Source organism: Drosophila takahashii, chromosome 2L (genome assembly GCF_030179915.1).
Source record: "Drosophila takahashii strain IR98-3 E-12201 chromosome 2L, DtakHiC1v2, whole genome shotgun sequence".
Lineage (NCBI taxonomy): Eukaryota > Metazoa > Arthropoda > Insecta > Diptera > Drosophilidae > Drosophila > Drosophila takahashii.
This window is the reverse complement of record NC_091678.1, coordinates 2,600,048-2,614,035: the sequence shown is the minus strand read 5'-3', so window position 1 is coordinate 2,614,035 and position 13,988 is coordinate 2,600,048. Positions and strand designations below refer to the sequence as shown.

Below are 13,988 nucleotides of genomic sequence, written 5' to 3'. Positions count from 1 at the left end.
ACTTTTTCTGGCGTTGCAATATTTAAAAAATAGTTAAAGTAAAAATAGCAATCTGTAAGTTTTTCGGTCTCAGCTACCGTCATTTAATTTGGAAACAACAACAGCAACCGAAAGCCAGAGACTCAACAATTTCTTAGCCAAGACTTTTGCTTAGTTTTTAATTGCAATTAAAAAGTTGTGCACCAGAGAGAGGGAGATTGGGGGAGAGATCACACATAGCGACGTCCATTTGGCTGTGCTCCGAGTGGACCAGTGGACAGTTTGGCCAGTTGATCCAGTTTTGTCACCCCCAAGGTCCCAGTCATAATGACAAAAACCGAGAGCCACTGCATTTGGAGAAGGGCGTGTGGAAAGTGTGTGGAAAATCCCTCGGTGGCTCGGAGTGAACCGCAAAATGGCCATGCAACCAATTTTCTAGCATAAAACAAGCTAACTTCTTTTCCCCAATCCCTTCTTCTTCTGGTCCATCGTCTCGCTCAAAATGCTCTTTGCAGACTTAATGATTTTTGGCTTAAAGTTTTACCAGTTAGCAGTATTTTTGCAAGTAGTTAACATTTTATGAGACAAACCACCACCCCATCCATATACACACACACCACGTTCTCGGACCAAAATGCCCTGGGGGCTTTGTTTTATGCATTTTCCCAGCTAGCCAACGCAGAGTTCCTTCGCTTTTCCTATCTTATGGGGAAAATCAACGGCTGGCAGGACCAAGACCAAGACCAAGACGATGACGACACACAAAAACGAAGCGAAACTTGATAAAAACTTTTATCATAACAATTTGTGTTGTTTTGCTTAGCTCCTGGCCCCCGGATCTCCCACTTTCCGAATGGGAACAATGGCTCTATGTGTGTATTTTGGTGTGCGTAATGAGAAAAGTGTAAGTGCATAGCCCAAGGGCTCGAAGAAAGCTACAGTTACAGTCCGGCGCTTAAAGACGGCATTTTCTGAGCTGGATCTGACATTGAGACCACTTTAAAAAAGGAGAAATATAAACATTTACAACTTGGATCGTAATAAATAATGATCGAACAGACGGTGGAATTTGATGGTATAATATATATTTTTGTACACTGAATTAATTAATTTATTTATACATTACTTTACTTTACATAACTTTTATTTAATTTATTTATTATAATAAGATTAATTAATATAATAAAAAATGTGAAAATTTCTGTGGGCATTAAAATATATTTATTTTTAAAATAATGTAAAATAATATTTTCGTCCAAATAAATCCAATTTTAATTATTTAAATATTAAAATAAATTTATTGCCTACCCATTACTTAAATATGTACACAAATATGTATTTTACACGTCCAAGACATAAAGTAGAAACGATCACTTAGTAAAGTCGAAGATCAGTTAGCCAAGACCAGAGCCCAGTTGGCTCAAAGCTGTGGGCTAAGCTTTCACCTATATAAACTGGCAATAACGATGGCTGGGCTGAAACAACTACGGCTCTAGAGTCAAGTTCACAATAAAACCATCGAAACCTTGCCCCGGCTCATTCAGTTGGCTGCTGGCACTCGGCTTGGCTTTTTCGGCTTCCTAACTCGCGTGATCGATCGGGAAACGCGTTTCGCGGCAAAAAGGCTCTTGCAATAATAACGGGTTTCTCGGATGCGACCCTCTCGAATTCAAAATCGTATGTGTACAAAACCGTAGAGTCACCAAAACAATGGCATTATAACAAAAAGTACTTTTAACATTTGTAAAATATACAAAACCTTGCTTTGGGCAAAAGAGTTTTAATTGAACAACTACAACTTCAGCCGGTTCAAAGCAGTTAAAGCCGCCTGGTACTTACCTACATTAACAACATTTAACTACCAACAACAACAGCTGCCAATCAGCATAAAATAACCTCAATTGTCGCCTAGTGAATTGAATTAAGCCGAAGTGAAGGTGTTTAACTAAGAATATCGGGGATAAGAAGCCGCAAAAACAAAACCGGGTAAGACAGTTCAAGGAAACGTTTCGTGTCTATAAGATTTGGGCTCTAGACAAAAAAAAAACACAAACATAATAAGTTCGGGGTTTACAAAAAAAAATTCAAGTTTGGACTTAAATAATAAAAATAGTCTATAAACACGTATAAATCAGTGTGATATAACGAACTCATATTAAATGATCAAATACGTGTTAGTACATGTATTTGTTTTAATATTGCGTACTTACAATGAATAATATTTATTATACAATTAAATTATCTATCATTTCGTGTCGTTATTTATGTAATGCTACTTTCTGACAATATGCTGGATTGTTTGTTCATAATATTTTTGTACCACTTTGTTTGACCTTTTCCACCGTTACCACCACGTTCAATAATGACGTATACGCAACGTGGGTAACAAAATCATAACACTGAATGCATATACATATTCAATGGTGATTCGTCTATCGATCGTTACCGTCCGTTTGTTTTGGCAGTGAGCGCAACAAGTTGCCCATATGAAAACACGTTTTTGCATGCTAATGCCCTGACGTAGTCGATTGAAGTGTTTGGGATCCAAACTAAGTGAATTTTAATTTATTTTATACCATCATTCGTTTGAATATGGGCGTCAAACTGTTTGCTAGCACAAAAATAATAACAAATAAATAATATGCAATACTAGCTTTAGCTAAGGAAAATAAGCAAAACATTGAGCTGTTTGTTTTCCATTCCTTCAAGCATTTTGTCTTAAGATCTCTTAAATTAAGATGAAACCAGAAATAACTGCTTTCAACTCAACACGGCTCTCTGATATTAATGACGTCATTTCGACCATTCTCTATGTTTTGCTGAAAGAAGTCAGATAAAGGCAAAATAATAGAGTTCTGATGCTCTGACTCATCTGGCGGGGAAATCACTTTTTTGTCTGCCATCGAAAACAGAATATTTTTAAGCAGAATTCAAAACCAGTTTGATAATGAGCACAAAAAAAAAATATATATATATGCAAATGTTTTATTGCGGATTTAGACGTCAATCATAAATAATTATAATTATTCCAGGCATTCAAAGGGTATACAAAGAGTATAGTTCAAGCAGATATGGGAACTTTATAGGTACTGTAACTCTTATTACTCAGATGTAACTGTTATCTTCATTATCTTACGATGTCAGTTTGTGGTATTTTTAGAATTAGGTAACTTTTCCCACTGTTGCCAATTATAAAAGACACTTTGAGCCGTAAAAATTCTGTTATCTTAATGTAACTCATCATTCTGTCTATAATTTTATTCTACTTGTTATTGTGAAAGCAACATGTATTTCCAATTTACCAACAAAGGTTTGGTACAAAAATTTCTTAAGTAATTGAAAACTATTTTATTGATTTGACAAAATGTATATTGAACAACTTAATCGAAGCACACACCTAAATATTTAAAGAAATTTTCTGGCGAATTAAACAATAATGTTTTAGACAATAAAACGCAAATTAATTGACAGGCCGAATTGCGATCGAAAAACGTGCTGCCTTACAGCAAATTAATAATTTTGCATAAATGCAAACAAGACGTGTCAATATTTCACCCTACTGTCAACCGGTTCGCCAAGTCAACCAAATCAACTATGTGTATAATTTGTGTGCGAATGCGAATGTGGCCAAACAAATGTGAAATATAAATTTATATATCACTCACGCTTAGCAGCTTTATCACCCACACCAATTAACAGCTTGGCGCAGTAAATCCAACAAGGTGTAAATTGTTTAAATGATTCAGCAAATAAAAGTCTTTATCTTTAGTTCACACAAATAATGGCACAAGCTTGAGCGGATGCCTTAGACCTTATAAATATTTATTTATTTATTATCTACTCAAGGAAAGAAATTTCTAAGTAAATTTACAGACAAGGTTGATAAATATTTTGTTGTTTGATTTACAGGATATTTTATCACAACTGTAAAATCAATCAATGAAATAAATTGTTAAATCTATATTAAAACCGAAGAAAAGGTTCTCCAAACGTTAATTTTAAAAAGACTTTTATACAATTTGTAAACTTTCCAGGGGATTAACTTTTTAAAGACCTTATCAAGGCCAGACAGGTGCCATAATTTCAGTATCTAAAGAGCAATGCAGCGACCCTCTCTCTGTATCTGTATCTAAACCATCTATGTTTATCTGGCTCGTGACAGTGACATCATTCCTTATCTTCGAGATCAGTGGGGTTAGTCTGATTGTCAGTTATACGGCAGCTTCAACAAAGAGCCCACCGAAAAGAGCCTTCACTTAGTTCAGGTCCACTGCTCGCTGCTAACAGAACGAATAATTTCAGCTGGCTTTTCACTGACCGCCCAAATATGGAATCGTCACAAAGGAACCACCAGAATCCCGCCTTCGTAGGCGACGATGGACGCAGTACGGCCAGCACAGTGGAGATTTCGGTAGGCTAATATCCTGCAAGCGCTTTCCACATAATCCATGAGCCAACTAATCATCGTTCGCTCGTTCGTTCCACAGGCCAGCAATCCTGCCCTGCGAGATAATTCCGATGACCAGGAGGCAGGCGGAAAAGTGCCCGAAGAGCGGGCCACCTGGGGCAAGGGCGTGGAGTTCCTCATGTCCTGCATCGCCATGTCCGTGGGCCTCGGAAACGTGTGGCGATTCCCCTTCACCGCTTTGGATAATGGCGGCGGCGCCTTCCTCATTCCATATCTCATTGTCCTGTTCCTGATTGGCAAACCGATTTACTATCTGGAAATGGTAATTGGACAGTTTTCCAGTCGCGGCTCGGTGAAGGTGTTCGATTTGTGCCCTGCCATGAAAGGTAAGTGCCCCATTATATCACCGCGATCGGTTCGAAGTTGTAATGCTCTTCTGGACTAAAAATTATTAATTTAAAAATAAAATTAAAAATGTAAAAAATATCAAAAAAAATATTTAAAATGGTCTAGAAATAGCAGAAGTTACTGCAAAAAAATTAAAAGCATTTAAAAGGTGTCATAAAAGCAATAATCCACCAATAGAAACTTACCTAATTATGAAATAAAATCGAATTCACTTTAAAAAATATAAAAAAGAATAGAAAGCTAAGATTAGGATTTTTATTTTTTTTAATTTGAATAAACACAAATTACTTTATTAAATTTACACAAATTTTAAAAGTTGTCAATATTGTTTTTTTTTCTTAAAGCCATAATCACCCAATAAATTTTACTTTTTGAAATACGTTTTACAGTATATTTTATAAAAATATGGAAAACTAATGTGGAGATTTCACGTCTTAATTTAAATACTCAATATTTTTTTAAGTTTTCAAAATGTAGGTATGAATATACTAGAGAAATATATATTTTTATATTTTATATTTGTGGTTCGTTGCTGTATTGATATCCTTTTGAATGTAAATAGGAATCTATCATAACTTTCTATAAAATAAAGAGCATGACAACAGCGAACTGCTCAAAAAACTACATCGTCATTCTGTTCATCAACCCGCCTGCCGTGTCCCGAAAACGCGACCGCATCTCCGTAGGTGTCGGAATCGGCCAGGTGATATCTATATCCATGGTGACCACCTACTATGTGGCCATAATGGGCATAACCCTGCGCTATCTGTACGACTCGTTCCGGTCACCGTTGCCCTGGTCCGAGTGCCGCCCGGAGTGGCAATCCTACTGCGTGGCCTCCAGTCTAGGCAACACCTCTCAGTTGGGAGGTAGTACTTCCAATACCAATCCCATTTCCGGGGACATGGAGCATGGAGGGTTGCAGCCCGTGGCATCCGCCGAGTTGTACTTTCTGTAAGTGGTTTGTTCTCGTCCTCCATTGTGTTGAATTGTGGACTGGTTTCAGTGGTGTTGCAGCGGCATGTTATTCGCTAGTCGGTGGTGTTATGTGTGTGGGTGACATTGTGATTGCACTTTACTGTGTGGGTAATCTTATCGCGGAGCTCGAAATCACAGCGTACTCAAGTTTATGGCCACGGCCGACAAAGGCGCGGAATGTCCGCTTTATTACGCGGCTAATTGAATGAGTACCCGCATCCCTCTGCCGGCAATTATGGCGCCCATTGGCCCATTGCCATCAATTGTGGGCTCTGCTATAGAGTGGCGCTGCAATAGAGCGATGCGATTGCAACAGCCAAACAGAAAGTGATTCCATTTCAATTGACAGCCATCACAGGCGTCAATATCTGCAGCCAATTTTGAAAAGAGAAAATGGATTGAATCACTCAATCACAACAATATTCGGCCTTGACCTAAACTTAAATTATTATAGAAAATATTTGACTCGAATTTCAATTGCAAATTAAATATCCTTAAATGGAAAATAAGTGCCAAATTTATACAAAAATTTTTAAATATTTTTATAGTATTTATAAAATCTATTTTAAATCACACGTAACTTTTTAGTGACTCCGCTGACTCTCAAGATTTTAATAGATTTGCTTAATGACTTAGTAATTCCAAAAATACCCCCATAAATATCATAATTATAAGAAATTGTCAACCTACTTAAATAATATCAAGAAAATCCTTGGCCCTGCAAAACTTATAGATATTTATTCCCTACAAATCCCATAATGGCTTATCACTAACTTCTATACTATATGTTTCAGACCTTCTTTTCCCCTATCATCCCAGAATCGCATGCCCTCACAACTATCTTTCCTATCCTCCATTTGATTTGTGTTTAAACTCTTTCTTTCCGTAACTCATATGTAAATCGAATGGAAAAAGGTGTTGGAGCCGGCCAGGCGTTCCAGGTGTTTATGCTCAGCACTTACTATGCCGCCCTGGTAGCGATAATTGGCCGATATTTCATTGAATCATTCCGCAACCCATTGCCCTGGGCCGAATGCCAGGCGGAGTGGGGTATTAACTGCATTAACTCGGCACCGAATGCGAATAATTGGTCCCAGGTGGAGAGTAGCGATGATCGGCGAACTCAAAATTACACAATGAAATCAGAAAACGATCGGGTCATCACCAGTTCGGAATGGTACTTTGTGTAAGTGCTATGTGTCTGGGGACAAATGCGGTTGTGATGCTTACTGGAAAGTTCCCTATCTGACTGTACTTATGACTAATGTCGAGTTCTAGGAAAATTGAATAGGAAAATTTATTGTAAGATAACTAAGGGGGATTTTTCGCTTTTACAAACTGCTAAGCTTCAAGCTAGTATTAAATTTACATTTTTTAAATGTATCCATATTTACATTCAAACAAAAATTTAGTAAATATATCCATTAGTTTCAAATTCCATTTATTTTTGCTTAGATTTTCATCTATTCCAATTTTAATTAGACTTAAATATAACAATTATTTGTATTTCTTTTATTTATTATTTCGTATACCTTACCATCACTTTTTCTAAAATATTTTCAAACTAAATCTTTAACTTTTAATATGATATACAAATTTAAATATTATAGAAATATTAAATTTAACAATTATGGATTAGGAAATTTTAAATTTCTTTTTTTCATATCTAATATTTTCTACCATATCTGAAATATCTATTAAATTAATCACTAACATTAATATGATATACAAATTAAAAAAAAATTTTACAGATATTTCTTTTCAATTTTTTTATTACAGTCAATTGGTGAACTTTAAGAAAAGTGTCGCAGCCGCATGAATAAGCAAACGGGTGATGGTTTTGTCTAAATGTTATTAATTGGTGGTGGTCTATGCCCAGTAATATCTCTGCTAACTAGACAATATCCCTTCCAATCTCTAGTAAGGAAGTCCTCCACGAGACACCGAATATCGAAAATGGAATTGGCCTGCCCAATTGGGAGCTGGTCGTTGGACTTTTCGTGGCCTGGGCCTGTGTGTTCTTCATCATCCGTCGCGGAGTCAAGAGTTCGGGCAAGGCGTCCTACTTCCTGGCCCTCTTCCCGTACGTCATCATGGGTGTCCTTTTGGTGCGAGCCGTAACCCTCCCCGGCTCAATCGATGGGATTTACTACTTTATAAAGCCGCAGTGGGGCAAGATTCTGGACCCGAAGGTCTGGTATGCGGCCGTAACCCAGTGCTTCTACTCCCTCTCCGTTTGTTTTGGCAACATCATCATGTACTCCTCGTTCAACAAGTTCGGCCATAATGTTCATCGGGATGCTGCCATTGTTACGGGTTTGGATACAATGACCTCTCTGCTAGCGGGCTTTACGATTTTTGGGATCCTCGGACATTTGGCCCATGAGATCGGAACCGATGACATTGGTTCGGTGGTGAAGGGAGGTGCTGGACTGGCCTTCATCTCGTATCCCGATGCCATTGCCAAGTTCAAACAGCTTCCACAGATCTTCTCGGTCCTCTTCTTCCTGATGCTCTTCGTTTTGGGCATAGGATCGAATATTGCCATGACTTCCTGCTCGGTGACCGCCATTCGGGATCGGTTCCCGAACTTCAAGCAGTGGCAGTGCTCGCTGCTCATAGCGGTGGTCAGCTTTTTGATCGGTCTGATGTACATAACGCCGGTGAGTTGGATTTAATATGTATTTAATATTTTTTATATTTATTTATTAATAATATTTTGTAATATTCCAGGGCGGCCAATATATGCTGACTTTGGTGGACTTTTTCGGCGCCTCTATGATTGCCTTGGTTCTGGGCATTGCCGAGCTCTACACCATTGGATGGATCTACGGCACAGATCGTCTGTGCAAGGACATTGAGTTCATGCTGAATCGCAAAGTGGGTCTCTACTGGCGACTCTGCTGGAGCATCATTACCCCGCTGATCATGACGGTTATTCTGATTTACTTCTATGCGACCTACGAACCGCTGACCTATAATAATATTATCTACCCCAATTGGGCATACAGTAGGTTTTTTGTCGGTATATTTAAAGAATCCATTACTAATAACTCTTTATTTACAGGCATTGGTTGGATGATCACCGCCTTTGGTATCCTCCAACTGCCCATTTGGATGATTGTGGCCATTATTCGAGATCCTGGTAAAACACTGGGTGCCAAGATCCGTGGAGCCTTTACCCCTAAGAAGAATTGGGGACCCATGGATCCGCTGCTCAGGGAACAGTACAACAAGGAAATTGAAAATGAGTTGACCCCGAAACGGGGTCAGGGAATTTGGGCTGCCATCAAGCAAAACATCTTCGGCTGATCTATGATATTTTACAACCCCTTGCTCATGTAAATAATCTGCTGTACTTTAAGTCAAAGGAATTTAAAAGATCTTGTTTAAATCTTAAGTCTGCCAATAAATGCGATAAGTATCAAAATTGGATGTCGCTTTATGTATCTTCATGTAATCCTATAAATTAAGCTCAATTCACCTCGCTTTTCACCTTGATTAACTAGCCACTCAATTCAAGCGTAGTTCGAATTATCGCCAAAAGGAAGGATTTCGATTTCCCGGGTTTTTCCCCAACCGCTATTAAATAACCTCGCTTCGCTCCACTTCCTCTGCCACATCCACGTTGACCCCACAAATTGACCGCAACATTTGACAATTTTCGGCATTTGCCAAAGCCGCCGCAAAAATGGTGGCCCGGGAAAGAGATAGAGCAAATCAAGAGAAATGTTATGTACTTTGTCTCCGTTACTGTTCCAAATCAAACAAAGGCAGCGGCGAACGGAGGGTCGGATTCACAAAAGCAGACGACGGTCACTGCCATTGTCAGCGATTTACAGTGGTCAAAGGGTAAGCGTATCCATTTATATTTTTATTATTAAAAAAAAGCACAGCTGAAATAAGATTATTTTCGAAAAAGAATTAATTTCATTTTAAAGAGATTTTTTTATTCTTGTAAAATATTTATATTGAGATTTAATACTTAAATATTACATTTTAGAAAACAAAAACCATTTGTAGGAAAGCAAAGTACCTTTTAAAAATTTACTTTAAATCAAAATATGAATTTTTAATTTAAAATTCAAACTTGTTTGCCCCACTGTGCAATATAGCTGTTAGTAGGAGTGCATGGGGCGGGGCAGGTCGACGACGAGGCATCTTAGAGATAATTGCTTTGATAAGGCTTCGCGCTCGGTCGAGAAGAAGAGAGCTCGGGGCTGTCCGAAAACATTTTTTATAAATGTCGCCAAATATTTACATGTCGCGCAGCATTGTGGAGCACCCGAGCTGATTTTTTTCCAGGCTTTTCCTTTGCCTATTTCCCACTTTGCCACCAAGTTTTCACCCTGTGCCCGCATTCGGCCTGCGGCTTGACTTTGCCGACTGGCCAACTGGGCGTAGTGGCTTCCTGGCCGGCGATGGCGATTCCGGATGGCGGCGGCCACCGTCGCGTTGCTGGAAACCGCATAAAAGTCATTGTCACAGCAAATGGATTAATTTTCGCGGCACGCTGACATACACACCTCTCTTTCGCACCCACTCTGTAGCACCCACTCAGTCCGTTTGTCTTTCCGACTCTCTTTTTGTACTGCTTACTCTGGGGGTATATGGGATTTACAAAATCGAAAACTTTTGGTTTTTGATTTTATTAAAAAGTTGATATATTTAAGATTACCTGAAATTGTAATTTTATTAGCTTTTTGTTTAAAGCTTTAAGCTTTAAAACTTTTTTAAAATTTATCGAATTTGGGATTTCATTATTTTAATAACTAATAATAAATTTATTCATATTTTAAAGTTATCAGTAAATGCTTTACGCCGTTTTTTAGTTAGTATCTTAAATGCAAATCCATAAATAATTATTTATATTATTTTTAGACAATTAAAATATGAACATCCAATGGAATGTTTTTTTTTAATATACCAATCTTTAAAGCATACGTTTTTAGCCATCATAATTTGATTCAAATTTTAAAAGGATAACCATATAGGGTATTTTTGAGTCGAAAAGTGGCCGCTTTTCGCTTACTTATTTTTTTTTTGTATAAAGAAATTAAAAAGCCTGGTCTGTGGTCGAGCAGGTCGAGGGCGGGGTGTGGGGGCGTGGCAATGGGGGTTTGGCATTTACCGCAACAATAATTACGTTTTGGGTGGGTTTTTCAGATCCTGATGCTGGCACGGAAGTGTATAATGTTGCTAAGTAGTTGCGGTTATTTGTTGTTGTTGGGTGACATTTTTTTTTGTTGTTTTGTCCCTCTTCCCTTTAATGTTGTTGTTTCGTGTTCCGTAATTATCCTGAGAGGCAACAGGAGGTTTATTTCACGCTATAAATGCTTCATAATTAAGTTTTGTGGCTCTTCACAATAAGAAAAGAACTTATTTTGTAGATTCTTTTGCAATATATGCAAAGGGAACTTTTTGCGCAAAAAACAGAAACAGAGAATAACTGAAAGGCTATACATTACAAATGTTTAGAATTTTAAAATTTAATATGAAATCTTTTTTCCTATTATCCTTTCGATCTCTGTCTATCTCAAAATTCAAGAATTGAAAGAGTTATTTCACATAAACTATTTTTTAAAACAAAAATGCCGGTAATAATTCTCAATAAAAAGCTGAATTTCATTAAAAAAATGTTTTTTACAAATGTTCCCTTTAATATTTTACAGAATTTTAGTCCGAGGATTTTGCGGGTTGACCCCAAAATTTTACTGGTTCATTTATATTGCCTGGCGGGTTCTTAGGTTTGTTATCAACCTCGTTCTTCTTTGTAGGATCCTCTATAGTAAGTTCCTTTGGAGTCACAGTAGCGAACAGATAGTCATCCGTAACAGTAACACTTTGAGTTGTAATTGTTGGTGTTGTAACTGGTGGTGCTGTAGCAGAAGGCGTTGTAATTGGAGGTGCTGAAGCAGACGGTGTTGTAACTGGTGTAGCTTTTATTTTCGGTGTTGTAGTCCTTGGAGGTTTCGTTGGCTTAAACGTCTTAGCCGTATGTTTTTTGTTAAGCTGCTCCAATATTTTCATTATTTGCTCAAGCGTCTTAGATGGTTCTGATGCTCCTATTTTCTTTGGGTTAAGACAATGGCGTTCGCATTCAGTTCGATAATCAAAACCGTATCGGCAAGTGAGTCTCTGCAAACACGTAGCAACTTGAGGATTGTAAAACCATTTTAGTTTCTTTAGTTGGCAATCAATGCTGTAACGTTTCCTGCACTTCACTAAAAGAAAGTAATTATAAAAATTAAAATAAAAAAAGATATATTAAAATTTTTTGAACTATGACTTTCCCAACACTTGCTTATACTCATGCAATTTTAGCCCAGTTTGATATTTGTAATTATTCACTATTGGTAGACGTAATTAATGACTTATTTATATATAAGGCATACATGCCAGATTTTTTAAAACTGTAGTTCTATCATAATTCTTCATTTAGCGACAAGGCTTTTTCTTCACTCACTTTTATTTTCATTGTTTCCTTCGACCAACAACAGTAAACAGAAAAGGCCAAGTGCCCAGTACATGACTTCTACAATGAGTGCGTCATGAAGATGTGTCAATCCTCGAGTGAAATCGAAAACTTCAAGTTTGCCCCGTTCAAATGCAATTAGTTAAGCCAATTCTCCACCAAGTCGAAGCGATTTTCCAATATCTATCTTTGCCACCGAAGCCTCAGCGACTACTGACATGTTGCCAATCAGTCCGAGTGCCAGGAACTTGGGCAAACTGCGATCCAAAAGTAAACTCGCAGACTTCGAATAGAGTTCTATTTAACTAAAAGCTAAAAAGCACATACAGAGAGACCGTGTTTCTTGCCTATGCTCACAAATGCATTTGTCTTGCCGAAAAACCCGCAGCCATGCAGCAAAAAAGGAGATACAGGACCCAAAACTAATCCTCAATTAGGGATGGCATTGTAATCCTTAGTGATTTTATTTAGTTTTAATGTGTATAAATTTTTAAGTTCTGCAATGCTGGGTAAATTCCTTAAAACTAATTTATTAAATTAAGGTCACTTAATTAAATCAGATTAAATACTTATATAAGATGAACCATAAAAATGTGTTTTTCCCGTTTATAATATCGAAGAAATGCATCCTCTATTCTTTGTTAATAATTAAGAAAAACTTATTTCGAGCCTACGATAAGTCGATTGTTATTGGTTCTTAGACACTTCATATACCTTTTCTCACGCTCCCATCTCCAACATCTGTTTTGGCCCACTCATTCGCACTCCAGCTCGCAGATAACCTGGTCCACAAAAAAAGAAGATTTCCAGCTAAAAGCAAGCCAGCATAGAAATGGACCAAGGAAGAGCAAACCCCTGGAAAAAAAGGAGACTAACAAAAAATTCGGTGTGTTCTTGGGAGTTTTTGGCAAGTAAAGTTGCGCGCTCATGCGAAGAGCCGCAAATGTGTGCAATGGGCACAAGTTGCGAAATGGGCCAGGGAAGGGTATTCTTTCCCCTAAATTTTGTTTTTTGTTTTCTGTTTCTCCCTCTTTCAAATGCTCTCTTTGCCATTTCTTTTGGCAGCGGGTGAAAATTCTATGTAATTTCGCGGGCGTGCAGAAGAAAAAAAGGTTGGAAAATGTTTGGTGTTTAGAGTAACTGACAGGTGGAGCGCGTTTGTGTGTGCGTTCGTATGTGTGGTGAGGCAGAAGTGGGTGGGCGTGTGTTTGTTTTGTGGCCGGTAGATGGCGAACAAACATATGGGCGAGTGGCGAAAATCGGATGAGGATACAGGCAAAATAAAGTAATTGAATTTTCATAGTACTCAGAGCACACAAAACTTGCAGGCTCTTCTGCTGTTGTTTTCATTGTGCAATGTATTTGGTTGCTTTTAATGCGCCGATTGTCTTTTTGTAGCCACCAGAGAGCCTGATAAAACTGTGGAAAACGTAATATTCGTAACAAAATGGTTTAAGTGAACTTTAGGGTGGCCCAAAAAATATAATCTTACTCTCACACTTAAACGTGGTACATTTTGGTAAAGAACAATTAAATTTATAAGCCAGGAGAATGTATTTGTAGTTAAGTAGTCCTTAAGTTTTCTAAAAATTACTCATACGTCACGTGTGACAGTTGGAATTTTGTTTAAATAAGAATAGAATAATTATAATCCTTGTCATTTAAAAACTTTTAAGTATTAAACTACAGTGAGATAAAAAAAATTGTTGGGATAAAAAGGATGTTCACTGGTAAACTAAT

At 37.6% G+C, this 13,988-nt stretch overlaps 1 protein-coding gene across 2 annotated transcripts; it reads left to right on the top strand.

Moving 5' to 3' along the window:
* The first annotated feature begins 1,509 nt into the window (after positions 1-1,509).
* Positions 1,510-9,203, top strand: LOC108064237 (sodium-dependent nutrient amino acid transporter 1). Of its 2 annotated transcripts, none has more exons than XM_017151652.3 (7): positions 1,510-1,965; positions 4,282-4,390; positions 4,467-4,773; positions 6,689-6,959; positions 7,695-8,436; positions 8,507-8,783; positions 8,841-9,203. In XM_017151652.3, exons 2-7 carry the CDS (start codon positions 4,307-4,309, stop codon positions 9,083-9,085), a joined length of 1,926 nt encoding a protein of 641 aa, XP_017007141.2. In that variant the 5' UTR covers positions 1,510-1,965; positions 4,282-4,306; the 3' UTR covers positions 9,086-9,203. The 2 variants fall into 2 exon arrangements, with proteins under 2 accessions (XP_017007141.2, XP_017007143.2); XM_017151654.3 differs by lacking the exon at positions 6,689-6,959 and adding an exon at positions 5,482-5,749 and having other exon boundaries at positions 1,511-1,965.
* Positions 9,204-13,988: the final 4,785 nt, after the last annotated feature.